The sequence below is a fragment of the Rhinoderma darwinii genome, chromosome 2 (assembly GCF_050947455.1).
Source record: "Rhinoderma darwinii isolate aRhiDar2 chromosome 2, aRhiDar2.hap1, whole genome shotgun sequence".
Classification (NCBI taxonomy): Eukaryota; Metazoa; Chordata; class Amphibia; order Anura; family Rhinodermatidae; genus Rhinoderma; species Rhinoderma darwinii.
Window position 1 is genome coordinate 316,941,807 of NC_134688.1, and position 24,074 is coordinate 316,965,880.

General features: G+C 43.5%; 1 protein-coding gene across 1 annotated transcript in view; it reads right to left on the minus strand.

Annotated features, from left to right (window-relative positions):
* Positions 1–24,074, minus strand: part of SPDEF (SAM pointed domain containing ETS transcription factor) — a 50,544-nt gene that overhangs the window by 15,693 nt on the left and 10,777 nt on the right. Inside the window, exons 2-4 of the mRNA XM_075850638.1 lie at positions 18,282–18,479; positions 18,137–18,184; positions 15,281–15,430 (exon numbers count right to left, since the gene is read on the minus strand). Of these exons, the coding sequence (XP_075706753.1) occupies positions 15,281–15,430; positions 18,137–18,184; positions 18,282–18,479 (396 nt within the window). The remainder of the gene's footprint in view (positions 1–15,280; positions 15,431–18,136; positions 18,185–18,281; positions 18,480–24,074) is intronic.

Genomic DNA, 24,074 nt, shown 5'->3' on the forward strand with positions numbered 1-24,074 from the left:
CATATAGCCCCCTGTAGATAGTGCCCCAAATATAGCCCTCCTGTAAATAGTGCCCCTCATATAGCTCCCCTATAGATTGTGTCCCCTGTAGATAGAGCCCTCCTGTAGATAATGCCACTCGCACTTTTAAGAGAAAATAAAAACTTTGCATACTCACCTGATCCCGTTCCCGCGCCGTCGTCTTGCAATGCAGGTCTGCTGGGGCTGAACGATGCAAGCGTCGCTTGTGGCGTTGAAAAGCGTTGATTGGCAGGGTGCCTTGCCATTCAACATCGCAAGTGGCGTGATGATGTCATCGCGCTGCTTCCGTCATGGAACGTGCCCTGCTATTCGGTGCTTATGCATGTAATTGGATCTGTGTCCTATAGACGCAGATACAATGAGGGTATGATCACACGGCCGTAAACGCCCGAAAAACTGACGAAAAATCGGAAGCAGAACGCATCCAAACGGAGCATAAGAAAACGGCCACGAAAAAGAAGTGCAGGACACTTCTTGGGACGTTTTGTAAAAAAAGCTCCAGAAACGTCCGTAAAAAAACGCAGCGAAAATCGCGAGTGGCACAAAAAACGTCTGAAAATCAGGAGCGGTTTTCTTTTGAAAACAGCTCCGTATTTTGAGATGTTTTTGACTCTGCGTGTGAACATACCCTTATAGTGCTGGAGAAGGTGTCGGCGGCTGGTTTGAGTGGAGCTGCCCGCTCAGAGAGTCAGCAGGCCGTCGCCTTACGCAAGAAAATCATCCCACCTAATGGACGCCTGGCCCTGTTAACCCCCCTCCTCCTTTCCACACAGGCTGAAGTGAGAGCTGCAGTTATAGGCAGTTCTCCCTTTAACCTGCTCTTATTTAGGCTAGGTCGTTGGTAGAGCTGCAATCCAGTTCTTGTTTGAAAACCAAGAATCCAAGCTTTAAAACAAGACTTATCAGATACATCCTTGGCTACTAAAATGCCTTCCTGCCAGTACATAGGAGATACATCCTTGGCAGAGATAAGGTGAAAGCAGTTGTCTCGTGAAAATATCCGCTATCCATATGTATATATGTCCTATAGCAGCTCTCACTAATTGTGCATTATGTCGTACTATATTTCACCTGTATCATCTGCCAAACCAGCTGAGAAACATGAGTTTAGGAGCAGAACTCATGGCAATCTGCTGATTAATGGGGCGTATTTCTTCAGGGAATTGCTAGGATTGTATTATTTTATGTTATTTTTATTGTATAATTGTTTTTGCTTACCAGTGTAGCACGATATATTGTATGGATTAATTAACCTATTCATTCATACATTCATTCATTCATTCAATTCATATTACCATTGCCCCATTGTAGATTTCATTTTAATGTTACTACCACTGTTAGGGCAGGTTCAGACGTGGCGGAATTGCTGTGGAATTCCGCAGCGGACAGTCCGCAGTGGAATTCTCCAGCGGATGTTTTTTACATTTGTTTCAATACATTTTTAGGCAAGTTAGTTCAGACGTTGCGGAATACTCCGGTGCGGACCATAGGCTGCGGTGCGGAATTTTCCCTGCGGAGAAGAAGCGGAATTTCACTGCATATTTCAGCATTTGCAATGCAAAAACTGAAATATGTGACAAGTCCGCTGTGTTTTCTGCAACGTCTGAATTACCTGTCAAATATGCAACTGTTGATGCAGATTCGTTGCATAATTGCCCCAAATTTGCACCAACATTTGCAGCGGAAAAACTCTGCCACTTCTGAATGTGCCCTTAAAGGTACACATCACATTAGAGGCTAATGTCACCACAGAACAGATCCTTGGTTTATGGATCTCTCTATTAGCTCTAATGCCCATTGCACATGACTGAGTGCCAACCTGGCTGTTTTTCATGGCATCAGAGTGGCACCCGATAGCTTTCACAGACCCATTTACTTTAGCGGATGAAGATCAGGCCCAGTCATTTGATTTAGGCGTGTAGCTATTGCATACTTGCCAACAGTCCCGAATTTTCCGTGACTGTCCCGAATATACAGAGACAGTCCCGGCAAATTACTGTCCAGGGATTTGTCCCGGCAACTGCTACAATCAATTGTATCTGTGTCCTCAGGACTCAGATACAATTGAATACTATGGCAGAGCAGAAACTATCCGCTTCCTGCTCTGCCATTCACTCCTCCTGGAATCCTAGGCAAAGCGTTGCCGATGCCCTGGCCGGAGATTCTGCTCATAGACGGAGCCCCTGACTTCACTCTCCATATAAGCGCAGTGACGCCAGGGCACCTCCTGCAGCTGAATCCCTGGCCAGAGCATTGCCGATGCGCCGCCTCAGTTTCCGCTCATAGACGGAGCCCCTGACTTCACTGTCCATATAAGGGCAGTGACGTCAGGGCAGGGCACCTCCTGCAGCGGAATCCCCGGCCAGAACATTGCTAATGCTCTGCCTCAAATTCCGCTCATAGACGGAGCCCCTGACTTCACTGTCCATATCTGGACAGTGATGTCAGGGGCTTCCCCAGACAAGGAGTCCCAGAGCAGAGACAATACTAGCGCACTGCTCCAAGACTCCTGCTCTGGGGAAGCCCCTGATATCACTGTCCATATATGTGGGGCTGTGTGGCACTATCTACAGAGGGTACTGTGCTATTATCTACAGAGGGCAATATGGCACTATCTAAAAAACAGATGTGTGCCACTATCTACAGAGGGCACTGTGGCACTATCTACAGGTGGGCAATGTGGCACTATCTACAGTGGGTACTGTTGAATTATCTACAGGAAGCAGTGCGTGGCAGTAACTACAAGGAGCAGTGTGTGGTATATCTACAGGGCGTAGTGTGTGGTAATATCTATAGGGAGAAGTGTGTGGTAATATCTATGGGGAGCAGTGCATGGTAATATCTACAGGGAGCAGTGTGTGGCAATATCTACAGAGGGGCCATGTGGCATTATCTACAGGGAGAAGTGCGTGGCACTATCTACTGGGGGGTAGTGTGCAGCACCATTTATAAGGGGCACTGAGTGTGGCACTTTCTACGCTGGTTTTCACACTACCAGTAGTGGTCAGCACATATCACCTAGCCCTAGTAGTAAAGTCAGATATAAAAAAAATTCAAATGTTGGCAACTATGCTATTGAGAATTTCTTAAAGGCTATTTAACCCCTTAAGGACGCAGCCTAGTTTGGGCCTTAAGGCTCAGAGCCCATTTTTCAAATCTGACATATTTCACTTTATGTGGTAATAACGTCGGAATGCTTAAACCTACCCAAGCGATTCTGAGATTGTTTTCTTGTGACACATTGGGCTTCATGTTCGTGGTAAAATTTGGTCGATATATTCAGTGTTTATTGGTGAAAAATTGCAAAATGTAGAGAAAATTTAGAAAAAATAGCATTTTTCAGAATTGAAATGCATCTGCTTGTAAAACAGACGGTTATACCACCCAAAATAGTCACTAGTTCACATTTCCCATATGTCTACTTTAGATTGGCATCGTTTTTTGAACATTATTTTATTTTTCTTGGACGTTACAAGGCTTAGAACATAAACAGCAATTTCTCATATTTTTAAGAAAATTTCAAAAGCCTTTTTTTTAAGGTACCTCTTGAGTTCTGAAGTGGCTTTGTGGGGCCTATGTATTAGAAACCCTGATAAAACACCCCATTTTAAAAACTAGACCCCTCAAAGTATTCAAAACAGCAGTTAGAAAGTTTTTTAACCCTTCAGGCATTTCACAGGAATTAAAGCAAAGTGGAGGTGAAATTTGCAAATTTCATTTTTCTTGCTGAATTTCAATTTTATTCATTTTTTTTTCTGTAACACAGAAGGTTTTACCAGAGAAACACTACTAAATATGTATTGTCCAGATTCTGCAGTTTTTAGAAATGTCCCACATGTGGCCCTACTGCGCTCGTGGACTAAAACAAAAGCCCTAGAAGCAAAGAAGCACCTAGTGCATTCTGAGGCCTCTTTTTTATTAGAATATATTTTAGGCAGCATGCCAGGTTTGAAGAGGTGTTGAGGTGCCAAAACAGTAGGAATCCCCCAATAGTGACCCCATTTTGGAAACTACACCCCTCAAGGAATTCATTTAGGGTTGTTGTTACCATTTTGACCGCACAGTTTTTTCACAGCACGTATTTGAATTGGGCTCTGAAATGAAAAAAATGTCATTTTTTCCAATAAAATTTAATTTGTGATCAAAATTTCTTATTTTCACAGGGAACAAAATACCCCATTTTGTTGCCCAATTTGTCCTTAGTGTGGCAATACCCCATTTGTGGTGATAAACTGCCGTTTGGGCCCATGGGAGGGCTCAGAAGGAAAGGAGCGCTATATGTTTGTTGGAGTCCAGATTTTTGTTGGATTGGTTTTCGGGTGCCATGTCGCATTTGCAGAGCCTCAGAGGTATCAAAGCAATGGAAACCCACCAAAAGTGACCCCATTTTGGAAACTACACCCCTCAAGGAATTCATTTATGGTTGTTGTTAGCATTTTGACCACACAGTTTTTTCACAGCACCTATTTCAATTGGGCTGTGACATTAAAAAAAATGAAATTTTTTCCAATAAGATGTAATTTTTTACCAAAATTTCTTATTTTCACAGGGAACAAAATACTAAATTTTGTTGCCCAATTTCTCCTGAGTGCATCAATACCCCATTTGTGGCAATAAACTGCCGTTTGGGCCCATGGGAGGCCTCAGAAGGGAAGGAGCGCTGTGTGTTCTTTGGAGTACAGATTTTGCTGGTTTGGTTTTCGGGTGCCATGTCGCATTTGCAGAGCCCCAGAGGTATCAAATCAATGGAAACCCGCCAGAAGTGACCCCATTTTGGAAACTACACCCCTCAAGGAATTAATTTATGGGTAATGTGACCATTTAGACTCCATAGTTTCTTCACAGAACTTATTTGAATTGGGCTGGGAATTAAAAAAATATATATTTTTTCCAATAATATGTCATTTTAGCTCAAAAATTCTTATTTTCACAAGAAATAAAATACTCCATTTTGTTGCCCAATTTGTCCTGAGTGCGGCAATACCCCATTTGTGGTGATAAACTGCCGTTTGGGCCCATGGGCGGGCTCAGAAGGAAAGGAGCGCTGTGTGTTCTTTGGAGTACAGATTTTGCTGGTTTGGTTTTCGGGTGCCATGTCGCATTTGCAGAGCCCCAGAGGTATCAAAGCAATGGAAACCCACCAGAAGTGACACCATTTTGGAAACTACACCCCTCAAGGAATTCATTTATGGGTAATGTGACCATTTAGACTCCATAGTTTCTTCACAGAACTTATTTGAATTGGGCTGGGAATGAAAACAAAATTATTTTTTTTCAAATAATATGTAGTTTTGGCTGAAAATTTCTTATTTTCACAAGAAAAAAAAATACCCCATTCTGTTGCGCAATTTGTTCTGAGTGCCGCAATACCCCATTTGTTGTGATAAAATGCCGTTTGGGCCCATGGGAGGGCTCAGAAGGAAAGGACCACCATTTGGCCTACTGGGGATTTTCTAGTGCGAAGTCATGTATGCAGAAGCCCCTGAGGTACCAGTACAGTTGAAACCCGCAAGAAGTGACCCCGTTTTAAAAACTACACCCTTAAGGCATTCATCTAGAGGTGTAGTGAGCATTTTGACCGGAGACCTACACCCCATAAACTGTAATGTGGGTTCTCCCGGGTATGGCAATACCCTACATGTGGCTGTTATCAGCTGCCTGGACACACAGCAGGGCCCAGAGGGGAAAGACGAGGGGGGATAAGCTGTGTGGAGTGCATCAGGGTAAGTAAAATTGGGGTAAATTATAAACCAAGGGATGTATGATAAATTTTAAAACACTTTCATACAGAGCTCTGGTTATTCGGGACACGTGTCACATTGATATATTGTGTCATCCATTATCGCCCTCTTATAGCAGACTTTGCACCTCTTTTGACTTTTTCCCTTCTTGCCAGTTTGGGGAACTTCTCCTGGAAAGTGTTGCCCTGGTACGATGCGTGTGGGCTCGCTTCCAGAAGTACTGGGTGCCCCCCCTTCTTGGTCCCTAAAGATTAGGTTCTTGATAATCACCTCTTGAAATTCCAGGAAAGTTCCCGTCTGGCCTGCACATCGACGTAGCATGTACGCATTGTACAATGCCATCTGTATGATGTGCCCGGCCAGCTTCTTATACCACACTGCATGGCGCTGTAGGGCTTCAGGGCTTGATCTTACAAGTCCATCCCTCCCATGTACCTATTGTAGTCCAGGATGCAGTCTGGTTTGGGGGTGGCCTTTCCTTCATATATCCTAAACCTGTAGGTATACCCTGATGCACTCTCACAGCTTATACATCTTCACGCCATACCTTGCCCTCTTACCTGGCAGGTACTCGCGGAATTGAACCCTCCCTTTAAAATGTACCAGGGACTCATCAATAGAAATACACTTCTTGGGGGTGAATGCTTGGGAAAACCGGGCACTGGAACGGTCTAATAGGGGTCTCCGTTTATACAAACGGTCAAAACAGGGGTCATCTCGGGGTGGGCACGGCTCATTATCAGTATAATGTAAGAAGCGAAGTATTGCCTCATTTATTTATTTTTTTAGGTTCCAGTTCAGTTCTGAAGTTGCTTTGAGGGGCCCATATATTAGAAACCCCTATCAAATACCCCATTTTAGAAACTAGACCCCTCAAAGTATTCACAACAGCATTTAGAAAGTTTATGAACCCTTTAGGTGTTTCACAAAAATTTAGAGCAAAGTAGAGGTGAAATTTACATTTTTTTTTTGTCAGAAAATCCTCTTTATACCATTTTTTTTATAACACAAAAGGATTTATCAGAGAAACGCAACTTAATACGTATTGCCCAGATTCTGCAGTTTTGAGAAATATCCCACATGTGGCCCTAGTGCGGTAATGGACTGAAGCACCGGCCTCCGAAGCAAAGGAGCACTTAGTGGATTTTGAAGCCTCTTTTTTATTAGGCACCATGTCCGGTTTGAAGAGGTCTTGTGGTGCCAAAACATTGGGAACCCCCCAAAAGTGACCCCAATTTGGAAACTAGACCCCTTGAGGAATCCATTGTAGTTTTCTTGGGGTGCATGCGGCTTTTTGATCAGTTTTTATTCTATTTTTAGGTGGCGTGGTGACTAAAAAACAGCAATTCTACTATTGGTTTTTTTTCTTTTTTTTTTTACGGCGTTCACCGTGCGCTATAATTGACATGTACACTTTATTCTGCGGGGCGATACGATTACGGCGATACCATATGTTTATAGTTTTTTTTTATGTCTTATGGCGTTTGCACAATAAAATAAGTTTTGTAAACAATCATTCACTTTTTGTGTTACCTTATTCTAAGAGCCAGAACTTTTTTATTTTTCAATCAATAAAGCCGTGCGAGGACTTATTTTTTGCGTAACGAACTGTAGTTTCGATCAGTACCATTTTTAGGTACATGCGACTTTTTGATCTCTTTTTATTCCATTTTTTGGGAGGTGAAGTGACCAAAGAATTGTGATTGTGGTTCGGTTTATTATTATTTTATTTTACGGCGTTCACCATGCGGGATAAATAATTAAATAATTTTGTAGTTCAGGCCGTTACGGACGCGGCGATACCAATTATGTATAGTTTATTTGTTTGTTTATATATTTTTATTAATAATAAAGGACTGATAAGGTAAAAAGGGGGATTTTTACTTTTAATACTTTGAAATCTTTTATTTTCTTATTTTTACACATCTTTTTTTAACTTTTTTTTTACTTTATTACTTTGTCCCACTAGGGGACTTGAGGGCAGGAGGCCCTGATCGCTATTCTAATACACTGCACTACATGCGTAGTGCAGTGTATTAGAACTGTCAGCTACTCACTGACAGCAAGCATAGTGGGTCCTGACGTTGTCAGGACCCACTAGGCTTCCGTCTATGGCATAGCCGGACGCCATTGTTTGGTGTCCGGTTGCCATAGTCACCATCGCCGGCCGCTGTCACGTAGCAGGCCGGCGATGGCAGCTTAACCCCTAAAAAGCCGCGATCTCTATAGAACGCGGCTTTTAAGGGGTTAATCAGCGGGGACACAGCGATCTGTCCCCGCTGTAGGAGCTGTGACAGCTGCTGAACAAGACAGCAGCGTCACAGCTCCTGTATGTGTCGGGAGGACGGCCGAAACGGCCGTTACTCCCGAGACGTACTATTACGGCATGGAGCGCGAACGATACAGCTGCCATGACGTAATAGTACGTCAAGGAGCGGGAAGGGGTTAAAGCTTTGAAATGTCAGTCAGTGTGTTTGGTGCAACTTTCAAATCAGTTTTTATTAAAAATTATTTTAACTTTTTGAGATACAGCTGCTCTTTATCCTGTATACAGAGCAGCTGTAATGTTTGCTGAATCCTGTACCCGTCAAGTCATAACTTAGATGTGACAGATTACGGGTGGATCCTGTGCGTCAGAGACGCGCAGGACACGCTGACACTGAACCCGGAATTCCTACGGACCTGACGGATTCAGGCCTTAGCGAACAATATAGCTGCTCTGCTCAGTAAAAATTGAAGGCCTATTCTCAGAATATTTGATCGCTCGGGTTCCGACTGCCGGGACCCCCACCGATCAGCTGTTTTCGTACGAGCGCTGCTGCTCCTTCAAAACAGCTGATTGTCAGGGGTCCCAGCAATCAGACCCCGAGCGATCAGCTATTGATGGCCTATCCTGAGGATAGGTCATCAATTTTTACTGGCTGGAAAACCCCTTTAATATTGCATAAGGTTAACATATTGGAAACACCTTTATCAAAACAATTACCTCTCATGTTGTTTCCTGCTGCTTTAGTGCAATATTTATACAAATTTTTGCTGCAGGAACAATCACAGGAAACGGTGTACCTTTCTGGAGCTGTATACTTTTCGTCCTGCACAAAGAGCCCCATTCTCAGGGTATGTTCACATGCAGTGTTTTCAGGTGTATTTCGGGGCGTTTACGCCTCGACAAACGCCTGAAAAAACGGAAGCTGAACGCCTACAAACATCTGCCCATTGAAATCAATGGGAAAAACAGCATTTAGTTCATAGGGGGTGTCTTTTTACGCGGCTGTTTTCAAAAACGGAGCATAAAAAGACGCTCCATAAAAAGAAGTAGCATGTCACTTCTTGACACGCTTTTTGGAGCTGATTTTCCATTGAACACTATGAAAAACGCCTCAAAAAACGCCTGAAAAGAAGCCTTAGGGTATGTTCACACGCAAACTCAAAAACGTCTGAAAATACGGAGCTGTTTTCAAGGGAAGTTTTTTAAGCCACTCGCGATTTTCACAGCGTTTTTCACTGCGTTTCTTACGGACGCTTTTGGAGCTGTTTACTATAGAGTCTATGAAAAACGGCTCCAAAAACGGCTGAAGAACTGACAGGCACTTCTTTTTCACGGCCGTTTTTTTACGCGGCAGTTTTTCAAAACGGCCGCGTTGAAAAACAGCCCGTCGGAACAGATTTTTCAGGCGTTTACAGCCCGAAAAACGGCCGAAAATAGGCTGTGTGAACATACCCCCAAAAGAAGCTCCAAATTAAAAGAAACTTCATTTTCAACTTCAAAAACGCCTTCAACTCAGAGGCTGTTTTCTCTGAAAACAGCTCCGTATTTTCAGACATTTTTTGTTAAGCAAGTGAACATACCCTAAGGGCATGACCACACGTAGCGGATTTGCTCTGGAAATCCGCAGCGGACCCGTTTCTCCATTGCCTTCCACAGCTTTGTGGTTGTGTTCGTTTGCACGTTGCGGACAATTCCGCTGCGGAGCATAGGCTGCGGTGCGGAATTTGGTGTCCGCAGCATACAATGGTTGTTGCGGACGTGTGACGGACTGGTTGCGAACTCATTGCGGAATTTCTCCATTGACTTCAATGGAGATTCAAAATTCCGCAATGAAGTCCGCAGATGTAATGTAGATGTAATGTGTGCTGCGGAGCGTATTGGTTTTTTGACATGACATTTCTTCATTCTGGCTGGACCTATGTGTATTTCTAGGTCTACAGCCAGACTGAGGAAGTCAATGGGGCTCCCGTAATTACTGGTGACTACGTGTGTGCACCCATAATTACGGGTGACTATGTGTGTGCACCCGTAATTAGGGGAGCGTTGCTAGGCGACGTCAGTAAATAGTCACTGTCCAGGGTGCTGAAAGAGTTAAGCGATCGGCAGTAACTGTTTCTGCACCCTGGACAGTGACTACCGATCACAATATACATCAACCTGTAAAAAAAATAGAAGTTCATATTTACCGAGAACTCCCTGCTTCTACCTCCAGTCCGGTTTCCCAGGATGACGTTTAAGTCTAAGTGACGGCTGCAGCCAATCACAGGCTGCAGCGGTCACATGGACTGCCGCGTCATCCAGGGAGGTCGGGCTGGATGCCGAAAGAGGGACGCGTCACCAAGACAACGGCCGGTAAGTATGAATTTCGTTTACTTTCACTAGGGAAAATGCTGACCCTTCTCTCTATCCTGCACTGATAGAGAGAAGGGAAGTACTTTCACCTCAATACGCACCGCATCAATTTATTGCCCATTTTGGGCAGATTCTGTGCGGTATTGATGAGGACAGTTGCGGAAGAATTCCGCTACGTGTGGCCATGCCCTTATGAAGATTCAGCCTTCAGCCAACACTACAGTATAGAAAGTGTGCTCCTTAGTAGTAGATAACTTTTTTTAAATGGATTTTCATTCAAAATATATAATCTACAGCCTTTGAATTATCTTCTCAGCAGGTTTTATAATGAAAGCTATGTTGGATCCGACTTCGAATTCTGTCAAATTCCATTAACTTTAATGGGGTTCCTCAGGTTTCCGTCGGGATTCAAGTATATTTAAAGAGGCTCTGTCACCAGATTTTGCAACCCCTATCTGCTATTGCAGCAGATAGGCGCTGCAATGTAGATTACAGTAACGTTTTTATTTTTAAAAAACTAGCATTTTTGGCCAAGTTATGACCATTTTTGTAGTTATGCAAATGAGGCTTGCAAAAGTCCAAGTGGGTGTGTTTAAAAGTAAAAGTCCAAGTGGGCGTGTATTATGTGCGTACATCGGGGCGTTTTTAATACTTTTACTAGCTGGGCGTTCTGATGAGAAGTATCATCCACTTCTCTTCAGAACGCCCAGCTTCTGCCAGATCACGCTGTGACGTCACTCACAGGTCCTGCATCGTGTCAGACGAGCGAGGACACATCGGCACCACAGGCTACAGTTGATTCTGCAGCAGCATCAGCGTTTGCAGGTAAGTAGCTACATCGACTTACCTGCTAACGCCGATGCTGCTGCAGAATCAACTGAAGCCTCTGGTGCCGATGTGTCCTCGCTCGTCTGACACGATGCAGGACCTGTGAGTGACGTCACAGCGTGATCTGGCAGAAGCTGGGCGTTCTGAAGAGAAGTGGATGATACTTCTTGTCAGAGCGCCCAGCTAGTAAAAGTATTAAAAACGCCCCGATGTACGCACATAATACACGCCCACTTGGACTTTTACTTTTAAACACACCCACTTGGATTTTTGCAAGCCTCATTTGCATAACTACAAAAATGGTCATAACTTGGCCAAAAATGCTTGTTTTTTAAAAATAAAACCGTTACTGTAATCTACATTGCAGCGCCTATCTGCTGCAATAGCAGATAGGGGTTGCAAAATCTGGTGACAGAGCCTCTTTAAAGAAATTTAAAAAAGGAGGGGAGGTAAAAGCAAAAATGAAAATCCAGAAAATGGCTGAGGCGAAAAGGGGTTAAAGAGGACCTGTTAGTCCTGTCTGTTTTTGTAAATACTTACATATATGGACAGAGACGTCAGGGGCTACCTCTAGGAGCGGAATCCCCAGCCAGAGTATCGGCAATGCTCTGGCAGGTGATTCAGCACATTGAGGAGCCCCTGACGTCACTGTCCATATATGGATAGTGACATCAGGGGCTTCGCTAGGAGTGGAATCCCCAGCTAGGGCATTGCCAGTGCTCTGGCCGGGGATTCCGCTCGAACGGAATCCCAGGCCAGAGCATCGGCAACGCTCTGGCTGGGGATTCTGCTCCAGGAGAAGCCCCAGACGTCCCTGTTCATTAATGGACTGTCAGGGGCTACCTCTAGGAGCAGAATTCCCGGCCAGAGCGTCGACAACGCTCTGGCCGGGGATTCCGCTTGAAGAGGGAGCTTGAAGAGGGAGCCCTGGTTAGAGCATACCCCACCTGCCCACCACCCTGACTTATCAGAAATCTTGCTGTTGCACATGTGCTGGCACAATAGGAACAATGTAGCTATCTTTAATATATGAACATTGTGGCTTGATCTATTATGTTCCACAACTTGCATTTCTGTTATTCGGGGATACCCTTTTGATTTCAGAATATGGGAGGGTATGTAATAATTGTTGCTGTAAGTAAAGAAGATCTATGAATAGGGGCACTGTATTTTTGCATAAAAATGCTCTTAAATACATTTGAAAATTGCTGTCAAGTCCTTAAAGGGTAACTAAACTTTCAACAAATTCTGACATGTCATAGAATGTCTATGGGCCCGTACACCCCTACCTCGGCTTTCCGAAAAAAGTAAACCAGAAACTAAGCGGCTCAGCGCTCATCCGAGCGCTTCTGCCGCTTCGTTTTAGCGATCGGTGGGGGTCTCATTGCTTGAACCCCCACCGATGAAAGCTTTTAAAATGTCACTATGACATGTCAGAAGTTTGTTGAAGCTTTAGTTACACTTTAAAGGTCATTCACAACATGTAAAAACTGTGGAACAACAATGCTTCCTTGTGTACATAAGCGTCTGCCAAATATGCTTCAAGGAGCACACAAAGTCTTCCTAGTCTTTGAAAAGACTGCTAAAGTATTATGTGTCTTATCCTGTGTACTTGTGAAAACATTAGAAATGAACTATGGTGGAATCAGTGAAAACACTACCCAAACTCATACTGTTGTATCCTTACTTGTAAATTCTAGAAATCATGTTGGTGGAATACCTCTGGACTTCTTATTACTTATAGTATATCTAGAAAATTATGTGATTGAAACTAAACTGTGTGAACCTGCCCTTAAGAAGCAATACTCAAAAAAGACGTTCTGCTTGGAGGAAAGTCTATGTGACTTGAAACTAAGGGTTTACACGGCTTATTTTCAAACAGATTTTGGAGCGTAATAGCCTCGTTTTACACTTAAAATATGCCTGGAAACAGTCTCCCATTGATTTCAATGGGAAATACACTGTGCTGTTTACATGAGGCATATTTTTACGCTGCTGAATTTAAAAAACGCCTCGTAAAAAGAAGTAGCATGTCACATCTTGAGACGTTTTTTGGAATTGATTTTCCATTGACACTTCAAATTTAAAACAGCTTAATTTTCAGGGTATGTGCACATGGTAGCAGGCTTTTACGTCTGAAAAGACAGACTGTTTTCAGTAGAAAACAGCTGCCTCGTTTCAGCCGTAAATGCTCCTCCTCGCATTTTGCGGGCTTCTCTGACAGCCGTAAATTTTTAGCTGTGCTTCATTGAGTTCAATGAAGAACGGCTCAAATTACGTCTGAAAGAAGTGTCCTGCACTTCTTTTGACGGGGCTGCATTTTTATGCGTCGTCGTTTGACAGCTGTTTACGACGCGTAAATGACAGGTTGTCTGCACAGTACGTCGGCAAACCCATTCAGATGAATGGGCAGATGTTTGCCGACATATTGTAGCCCTATTTTCAGACGTAAAACGAGGCATAATACGCCTCGTTTACGTCTGAAAATAGGTTGTGTGAACCCAGCCTCATCTTCAAAAACGCCTTGAAATCAGAGGCTGTTTTCCTTTGAAAACAGTATCGTAATTTTCAGCCACATGTTTTTGTACGTGTGAACATACCCTATCATTTCAATTCTCAAACAGAAATCTCATACATATTAACCCCTTCCCGATATCCGCCGTATATATATGGCGCACGCCGGGTGGGGGAATATGGAGCGGGCTCACGGGCTCAGACCGCTCCATAGATCGAGTGTGTCAGCTGTGTGTTACAGCCGACACTTCCGGGTAACGAGCGGAATCCCGTTCGAGCGCGATCCCGCTTGTTTAACCTGTTATATGCAGCGTTCAATAGCGATCGCGGCATTTAAATTACTAAATACGGGGGCGACCCCCTGTAACGTCCCAACGGCCCCCCCCGCGAGATCGGGGGGAGCCGTTGGTAGGCACGGCTGCCTGGGGGCCTGACGAAGTCCCCCAGGTCCGCCATCTTTGTACTCCCATGAAGCTCTGCCATCGGCAGGGCTTCATAGGAGACTGTCAGAATTGCGATATACTGCAATACATTAGTATTGCAGTATATCGTGCAAGCGATCTAACGATCGCTGGTTAAAGTCCCATATGGAGACAAGTAAAAAACAGTAAAATAAAGTTTTTTTAACAAATAAAAAAAAATAAAAAAATTAAAAGCTCAAAAAACCCTGCTTTTCCCATTTTCCCTCAAGCGCAATGTAAAAAAAAAAAAAGCTAACATAACTGGTATCGACGCGTCCGTAAAAGTCTGAACTATTACAATATATCATTATTTAGTCCGCACGGTAAACGCCGTAAAAAAAATAGTTAAAATTAAAAACATCAGAATTGCTGTTTCTTGGTCCCTTCTTCTCCCACAAAAAATGAAATAAAAAGTGATAAAAAAGTCTCACGTACCCCAAAATGGTAACAATATAAACTGCAGCTCGCCCCACAAAAAATAAGCCCTAACATGGCTAAATCGACAGAAAAATAAAAACGTTATGGCTCTCAGAATGTGGCTCAAAACTCAAATTTTATTTTTAACAATCAGTTTTTTCCTTGTAAAAGTAGTAAAACATAAAGAAAACTATATAAATTTGGTATCGCTGTAATCGTATTGACCCGCAGAATAAAGTTAACATGCCGAGTTTACCATATGGTGAACGCCGTAAAAACAAAACCATTCAAAAGGTTGAGGAATCGCTGTTTTTTTTCATATTCCACCCCACATGTATTTTTTTTTTCTTGTCTCCCACTACATTATATGGTACAAAAAATTCTACAACTCGTACCGCTAAAAACAAGCCCTCATACGGCAACATTGATGGAAAAATAAAAGAGTTATGGCTTTTGGAAGGTGGGGAGGAAAAACAAAAGTGAAAATCCGAAAAATGGCTGCGGAGGTAAGGGGTTCACCAGCTTATCAAAATTCACACAAAAACAAGCTTGTATTATTATATTCACATGCATGTCATCCATATTTTTTCAGTATATTTAGAAGGCCAGAATATATGTACATTTTGATGATCTGTTCTTATAATGCAGTTTTGCAGTAAAAAGAAGAGAAGCCTTACCCTTTTCTTTGTTTAGCCAACGTATGGAGCGTCCATAGCTGTGTGGTTTCAGCAAAAGCTCTTTTAAGAATTGCCATAAATGAATTGGCTGCCCTGAACTTGAGGAGTCGACCTCGGCATCTGCCCAGCACTCTCCGCCAACCCCAATTCCTGCTGAACAGAGAACATAACACAAAGGTAATTCAGAATTTTGCAGTTCGCAGAAAAAAAAAAAAACCCCATGTTCTTTCTTCCAGCAGTTTCTGCCTCTCACCTCCCATTGAAGATACTGGGAGGCAGAAAAAACCTGTGGCGCTCTGAGCGTTTTTTGCCCGCAGTCCTTGCATTAAATTCCTGAAGGAATTTTGAGGCAGATTTTTATCTGCCTGCATAAATACAGAAATAAAATGTGTGAGCTATCCCTAAGGCCCTGTTCACACAGAGTTTTTTTGCCGGCGGAAAAATCTGCGCCAAAATTCCTTCTTAGGGTTTGTCAAAAACCGCCGCAAAAAAATAGATTTCTGCTTCCTACTGATGTCAATGGGAGGTCAGAGACAGAAACGCCAGAAGAAAGGTCATGTTGATTCTTTTTCCCGCTAAAGTTTTTTACGGCTTTCAGGCATTTTTTGGCGCCGTTTCTGATGCGGTTTCTGAATCAAAAACAGCGCCAAAATAGTCTGTGTGAACTGGCCCTAATACTTGCTAAAGCCCATCAAGATTTTGGATGCATCCAACAGGATATCACAGAGACACTATTTTGTCAATATGGGAAAAATGTCCTGGTGTCCACCTTGCTATGTCTATATCAGTTATCTGTACACAAGGCAGTTAAAGGGAATGTATCATCATAAATGGAATTATATTCATCAGGTTTTTATTATAAAAACATAGTCTTTAAACATTTTTGGGGCAGTTTTTCCCCCTTTCTGTAACTATCTACATAAAAAAGAAATCTTGAAATATCTTAGTTCTCATACAATAAGCTGATAGTTCCGGTTTTCTGTAAGTCACTTGCCAGCTTTGCTGTATATACAGGGACAGGATGGGGGAATCATATTACTATTACTACTATTAGACAGTGGTCATGTTAATGACATCTCTATTGTACTCATGGAGGCATGGATAAGGCAGAACAGCAACACTATACACGCAGATAAGACTTTGTATGCATCTATCCCTTGGTCTTTGGGGAAGGGGACTTTATCCAATAATTCCTGCAGAATTTTTTGAACTTTCTCTGTCAATTGATTGCTACTTATTTCAGCTGCCATAAAGTAAACACCCTGCTGTACTTTAGCAAACAAAGCAGGAAAGAAGTGTGTTTGCAAAAAAGTGCTTCTGTGTGCCGTGCGCGAGTTTTTACGCACCCATTGACTTCTATGGGTGTGTGATGTGTGAAAGTATAGGACATGTCGTGAGTTTTAAGCAGCGGACATATGCTGCGTGAAAATCGTGGACTGTCTGAACGGCCCCATTGACTAACATAGGTCCGTGCGACGTACGTGATTTTCACGCGTGTATCACAGACGTGTAAATAAGGCCTAAATCTCAGCCTTGTGGGGTGCCGATAGTTTCCATGGCAGCTGGGGGCCTAACAAAGGTCCTTAGATCTGCTATCAGTGTATGCCTATTAGGCCCTGGCAGAGGGAGTGCCTAATAGAATGCCTGTCAGTTTTACACTGACAGCCATATTACACTTCAATACAGAAGTATTGCAGTGTATTATAAAAGCAATCAAACTCCATCATAGTGAAGTCCAATAGAGGGACAAAATCTTAAAGTTAATAAATAAATGAAAAATCCCAAGTAATAAAATGGAAAAACCACATTTTTCCTTACAAAATGCTTTATTATAAATTTAAAAAAAAGCTGCACATTTTTTAACTGTAATGTACTGCCATATATCTTTATGCCTGCACATTAGCCTATATACTAAGAGTAAATAGGCAATTGTTAGGGCATGTACTGTATGTAAGTATGCTCTAACTAAAGGAAATATGGTCAGATAGCCCTGGGGTCCTTCAGTGAACTCTGGGCTGTCTGCCAGTACTAGGTATGGGCCTCGATCGCATCACAGGAATTCCCTGTGACACAATCAAAGGGGTGTCTCCATTAGTCTTTACATTTGAATGCCAATATCAGCAATGATCGTGGCATTAAAAGGGTTAAACAGTGGAGATCAGAGTTTTGTTTGATCTATGCTGTTAGAGGCTGAGTGGAGCTGCGGCTGTGTTGCAGCTGTTGCCCTGCTCCTTATCAAATGGGCACACTTGCATCCAAAGAGACATAGTTTAGGCCACATTTATTGAAGTAAACAAAGGAAATATGGCGCAAATCTATGCCCGCTCATAGCTTTGTATACAGGGCATAAAGTATGAAAAATTATTTAAATGAGAGAAATCCCATAGTAAAGTAAATAGCACATCCGTTCTGCTTTGGTGCATTGTGGTAGAAATTAAAGGGGTTGTCCATTACCGGACAACCGATGACCAATCCACCAGATAGGTCATCAGTACATAATGTGTGGGGGTCCGACACCCGCACCTCGCACCGTTAAGCCGCACCAGCTGCCTCCGGGCAGTATATGACGTATACGCCGGACACGGTTGGCTCCGGCCACGGAATAGTGGCCGAGCTGCAGTAATGCACATCTACTCCTATTCAAGTGAATAGGAGCAGAGCAGCAGTTCTGCAGCACCGCCACTACGCTATGTACGGAGCCAACTGCTTCCTGCTCCGTACATAGCATAATGGGTAATAACATCCGATGCCCGCTGTCCACCGGAACCGCACCGATGATATACTGATAACCTATCCGGTGGATAGGTCATCAGTTGTCCGGTAGTGGACAACCCCTTTAAGCTTTTCCTTACTTACCACAATATCTCATGTCCCCAGGTCCTGTCTTTTCCTTCATCCAGGCTGCTGCAAATTGAACCAAAATATTTAGAAATCAGAAAATAAGCTTGTATAGGGTCCCAATATCACATTCAACTTCTGATTGTCACTTAGGAAATGTTACCTGACTTCCAGATGTCCAAATGAGCATATAAGACATCTCCACACAATGGGGACCTGTCTCTAAAGCCATCTTCACTTAGTGCACATAAGTCTCTTCCTGTTAAATCTTGGAAGCTGCGACCCACTTGTGGCAAACGATATTGGTGCTCTGTCCATAGTATCCACTTCTGAACATTACCTGAGGACCATTCCATGGGGTCTGATTTCAAAAGAAAAATGCTTAGATCAGCGTATGTATTTTTATGTGTATTTTTCATTAATTGTTTTGGAAATACGGCCTTTATGAGCAAAGATAGGTTCACACAGGGCAAAAGTAGTGCATTTGAGATGCAAACAAAGGCAGCAATTTCCACAGATTTTGCTACGAAGCAGTTTTAAATTCTGTAGTGTATTACAGTAGCAGTAAAGTGGATGATACATGGGTCTGATTTTTGGCACAGAAATTTCTGCAACAAAATCTGCCACATGTGAATTCACCCTGACAATGTTCTATTATGGAAGTACAGTCTAAAGGCCCTATTAAACGGGCCAATGATCGAACAAACGAGCGCTCGTTCCCGATCATTGCCCTGACACTCGTCCATTGGCTGATCTGCTCTTTTATGCAGAATTAAAAAACATTGTTGTCGGTAGCACGTCTCCCTGTGTAAACCATAATGAAAATGTATGGGGACGAGCAATCAAAGTAACGATCACTCGTCCCTATACACAAGCAATCATTTCTCTGTGTGAAAGGAGCAAACAAACGCCTGAGCTGTCTCATTGATCGGCACGCGTTTACATGGCCCACATCGGGCCAAGTAATGTAGGACCCTTAGGACTTATTCACACGAACATGTTATACAGATGTAGCCGTCTTTACCTTGACCTTTAACGCATTAAATAAACAATGACTGGATCTCTTATCTTGACATTTTCAATGACTTTTCAATGGCTTTTGTTGTGTGATATCACACTGCAGCAAGTTATCAGAATCAAGTTAAAGATGGCTGCATCCGTACATCCGTGTGACGGTCCGTGAGAAAATAGGACATGTCCTATTCTTTTGTGCTTCACGCATCCCTCCATAGATTCTAGTCTATGGCGGATGCGTGATAACGCATCTTGCAGGGAAAAGCACGGATGCACCTCAACGTGAAAAACTGCAGTTTTGTCTTCACTTCCAGGGAGCAATTCCTACCTCATAGAAGCTATCTGTAGGGGCTGGTAAAGAAGTTTTTTTTAAATGTATTCTGGCCGAGATTTATTGCCTACTTTGCCTGCCCCATGCCTAGAATCTTAGGGCAGACGAAAATCAGTTAGCCATTCCTGCTGTAAAAGTGACAGGGATTGCTGCTGCCTTCTGGGGAACCCCTTAGTAGGTTCCAAAGAACCCCAGATTCCAGCAAACCGTGGTTGGGAATCACTGGTTCAAAAGGTTTGTTCACACGTGGAAGATTTGTTGCAGAAATGTCTGCAACTATACCGTATAACTAAATAGGGCTTGCAGAAATCCATGCACCTACCTACAGAAACAACCCTATTCAGATAGATGTTTAGGAGGGATTTTCAGTTGCAGAGATTTCTGAAAAAAATCACAAAATGTGAATTTACACTTAGGCCTAGATCAGACACACAGTTTTGATGCAGTTTTTTGAGCCAAAGCCAGACGAGGATCCAAAAGGAAGGATGTGTATAAAGAAAAGACTGATGCATCTCCTTTCTTTTGTGTCCATTCCTGAGTTTGGCTGAATAAACGGAGGCAAAAACAGTCACAAAATCTGCATTATAACTGTGTGTGATCCTTAAGGCTGGATACACACACACCGTTTTGTTCCGTTTTTCGTGGCATTTTTAATGGCATTTTTCATGCAGTTTTAAATTTTGACAGATGTTACATTAAAATCTATAGTAAAATATCAAATGTACTAAACACAACTGTGTTTTGGTTTGTGGCATGTTTGAGGCAATTTTGTTGTGAGTGGCGGTTTATTCTCCAAACACAGCAAACTTTTGGTATGGCATTTTTTCCATAGGCTTCTCTATAAGACTTCAAAAACACCATAAAATACACATGTACAAAGTGACACTAAATGAAAAACTCCACAAAAAACGCTATTAAAAAAAGCATGTTACATTTGAAAATTGCTAGTGTTTTTAGAAGTGTTTTTTGATGCAGTTTATAACACCGGAAGAATTCTGTGTGTGAAGGTGTCCTAAAGAGTGACTACACTGTCACAAAACTTTTGATATGTCATAGATACATATAAAAAGTTGGGATCGTTGGGGGTCTGGGTGCTGAGACCCCCACCGTCACTGAAATCGATGCGCAGAAGCGCTCATCTTCAGCCTGTCAGGGAGCGCTGATCATAGCGTAGGTGCAGGACGCTCAGCTGAGCGCTTCTGCAAACTTGTTTCAGCGACGGTGGGGGTCTTCACCCAGACCCCACCGATCCAAAATTTGATATGTTTCTATGACAGATCAATCGCTTGATGAAAGTGCAGTTACTCTTTAAGCCTTAGGGCATCTTCACACTGCGAATTTTTTGACGCATTTTGGAGCATAAAACAGTCGCATTGTGCTCTGAAATACACCTTGAACACTCCTCTGCAACAGCCATTTTTTAAGTAGATTTTTACCATTTTCAATAGACAATGCTAAACGCTTTGAAAATAAAAACCCTTCAAAAGAGCTTGGCAAAACTGCTTAAAAAAACGGCTGGTTTTTAGAGGCTAATTTCTCTAGAAAACAGCCTCGTATTGTTTTTTTTTAGCTTAAACATCTGCCGTGTAAAAAACGGCCTATGGTCTCTTTTCACTCGGCAGTATTTTGCATCAGTACTTTGAAGCCAATTCCAGGAGTAGGAACATTAAGGCATCATTTAGACGAGCGTAATATGCGCGCGTGCGACGCGCGTGCGACGCGCGTGCTTTTCACGCGTATCATATGCACCTATATTAGGCTATGGGGCAGTGCAGACAGTCCGTGAGTTTTGCGCAGCGTGAGTCCGCTGCGTAAAACTCACGACATGTTCTATATTTCTGCGTTTTTTGCGCATTACATGAAGTCAATGGGTGCGTGAAAACCACGCAGGTCGCACGGAAGCACTGTCATTCTCTGAATGTAAACAGAAAAGCATCACGTGCTTTTCTGTTTACAAACATCCAAACGGAGTGTCAAAATGATGGCGGCTGCGAGAAAATCTTGCAGCCGCGCATCATACACTGATGACACACGCAGCTGTTAAGCGCCTTTTGCGCACGCAAAATGCGGCGTTTTTTGCGTGCACAAAACGCACACGCTCGTGTAAATAAGGCCTTAGGGTAAGTTCACATGCAGCATAAATACTGCGGATTTTCCGCAATGGATATCGTTGCTTAAAATCTGCAGCATAAGGGCGGATTTACACGAGCGTGTGCGTTTTGCGCACGCAAAAAATGCGGCGTTTTGTGAGCGCAAAAGGCACTTAACAGCTCCGTGTGTCATGATCATATGGTGCGCGGCTGCGTGATTTTCGTGCAGCCGCCATCATTATGACACTCTGTTTGGATGTTTGTAAACAGAAAAGCATGTGGTGCCTTTCTGTTTGCAATCATAATTTGCCTGCTGTTGAGCGAATCACGCACGTCCCATGGAGGTGCCTCCGTGTGGCATGCGTGATTTTCACGCACCCATTGACTTCAATGGGTGCGTGATGCGCGAAAAACGCAGAAATTTAGGACCTGTCATGAGTTTTACGCAGCGGACTCATGCAGCGCAAAAATCACTGACAGTCTGCACTGCCCCATAGACTAGCATAGGTCCGTGCGACGCACATGAAAAGCACGCGCGTTGCACGGACGTATTACACGTTTGTGTAAATCCGCCCTAATACAGTGGCAGCAAAGTGAATGAGAGTGAACAAATCTCATCCACACAGTGCTTAAATGATGAGCGGAAAAAACTCAGAAATTGAACTGCAGTGCGTTTCTTTTAATCTGCAGCATGTCACTTGTATTTGCGTAAACGCTGCTTATTTGTTGCAGGTTTTACCCATTGAAGTCAATAACAGATGTTGCGTTTTTGCAGCGGAATCACAGTGATTCTGCCGCATAAAAAACACAACTCCGAAAAAAAAATACAAGTCTTATACTTACCCATAATTTAGTGCTTCTTCCTCAAAGCTGGCCTCCTGTGATGAAACTTTATCCTCTGTGTTTTTTCCTCCAGGGCGGCCTCCAGGGCTGACGTTGAATCCCATGTGACCGCTGCAGCCAATCACAGGAAGTAGCGGTGGTCACATGGGATGAAACGTCATCCCAAGAGGGTGGCCTGGATGACGTCAGAGGGCCGGCTGCCTGGAATGACACTTCATTCTATGTGGCTACCGCTGCAGCCAATCACAGGCTGTAACGGTCTCCTTGGTGCGGTTTTTCGCCCAAAATTCCCTGCGGCTGATACGCTGCATGCTTTTACGCAGCGTATCAGCCCAGTGTGAACTCAGCCATACACATGGCTGAGACTGTAATACGCCTGTAGATTTTCCACATGGAAATTCTGCAGCAATTCGGGCCCGTGTGAATCCATCCTTAGGTCCGATTTACACGAGCGTGTGCGTTTTGCGCACGCAAAAAACGCTGCATTTTGCGTGCGCAAAAGGCACATAACAGCTCCGTGTGTCATCAGCGTATGATGCGCGGCTGCAAGATTTTCTCGCAGCCGCCATCATTATGACACTCCGTTTGGATGTTTGTGCTTCCGTGCGGCATGCGTGGTTTTCACGCACCCATTGACTTCAATGGGTGCGTGATGCGCAAACAGCGCACAAAGATAGGACATGTCGTGAGGTTTTTTTTCAGCGGACTCACGCTGAGCAAAACTCAGACTGTCTGCATGCCCCCATAGACTAATATAGGTGTGTACGACACGCGTGAAAAGCAAGCGCGTCGCACGCACGTATATCACGCTCGTGTAAACGAGGCCTTAGGCTTGGTTTCAACGTACCGTAAACGCTGTGGAATTTCTGCAACATTTACAGTAGCAGCAAAGTGAATTATATTGAAACAAATCTCATGCACACGCAGAAATAACGATGAATCTCTCTGTTCTCTGCAGCCCGGGCTCCTGGGATGACAATGCAGCTCATGTGACCGCTGCACTCAGAGATTGGATTCAGCAGTCACATGGGATAAAACCTCACCCCAAGCGCCCGGGCTGCACTCAGAACAGAGTAACGTGTCGCTAAGACAACGGTTGGGGGTAGGTACTAGCTTTTTTTTTTCTTTAAGAGCTGGTTTTCAGATCAACCTGAAAAACTGCACTGCAAATTAACGCGTGTTTTTTCAGGTGGAAATCTCTGCGTTTCTATGTCGATATACGCTGCGTAATTTTACACATGTCTAAATCGTGATAACCCAGTTTTAGGCCAGGTTCCCACGGGCCAGATAGGCTGCATAAAAACCGTGCAGCATATCCGACCTGGAAACCATTGTGGTGCGGTTTTTCGAGTGTAATTTCCGCTGCAAAAAGCAGCACTGTGAAAAAAAAAGCAGTTCATACTTACCCCCTCCCTCTTCACTGTGTGTAGTCCGGCTTCACTGGATGACGTTGCAGGCCATGTGACGCTGCAGCCTGTGAATGGCTGCAGCGGTCACCTGGGATGCAACGTCATCACAGGAGGCTGGACTGCAGGAAGGAGGAGAGAGTTCTTGAGCTTCCTGAGTTGCGATTTTTGCTGCAGAATTCCTGTGATTCCGCTGCAAAAGTCGCAACTCAGGAAAAAAAATGGTATGAAAGTTTCTATTTCCACAGCGGAAATTCCCCCGAAAAATCGCA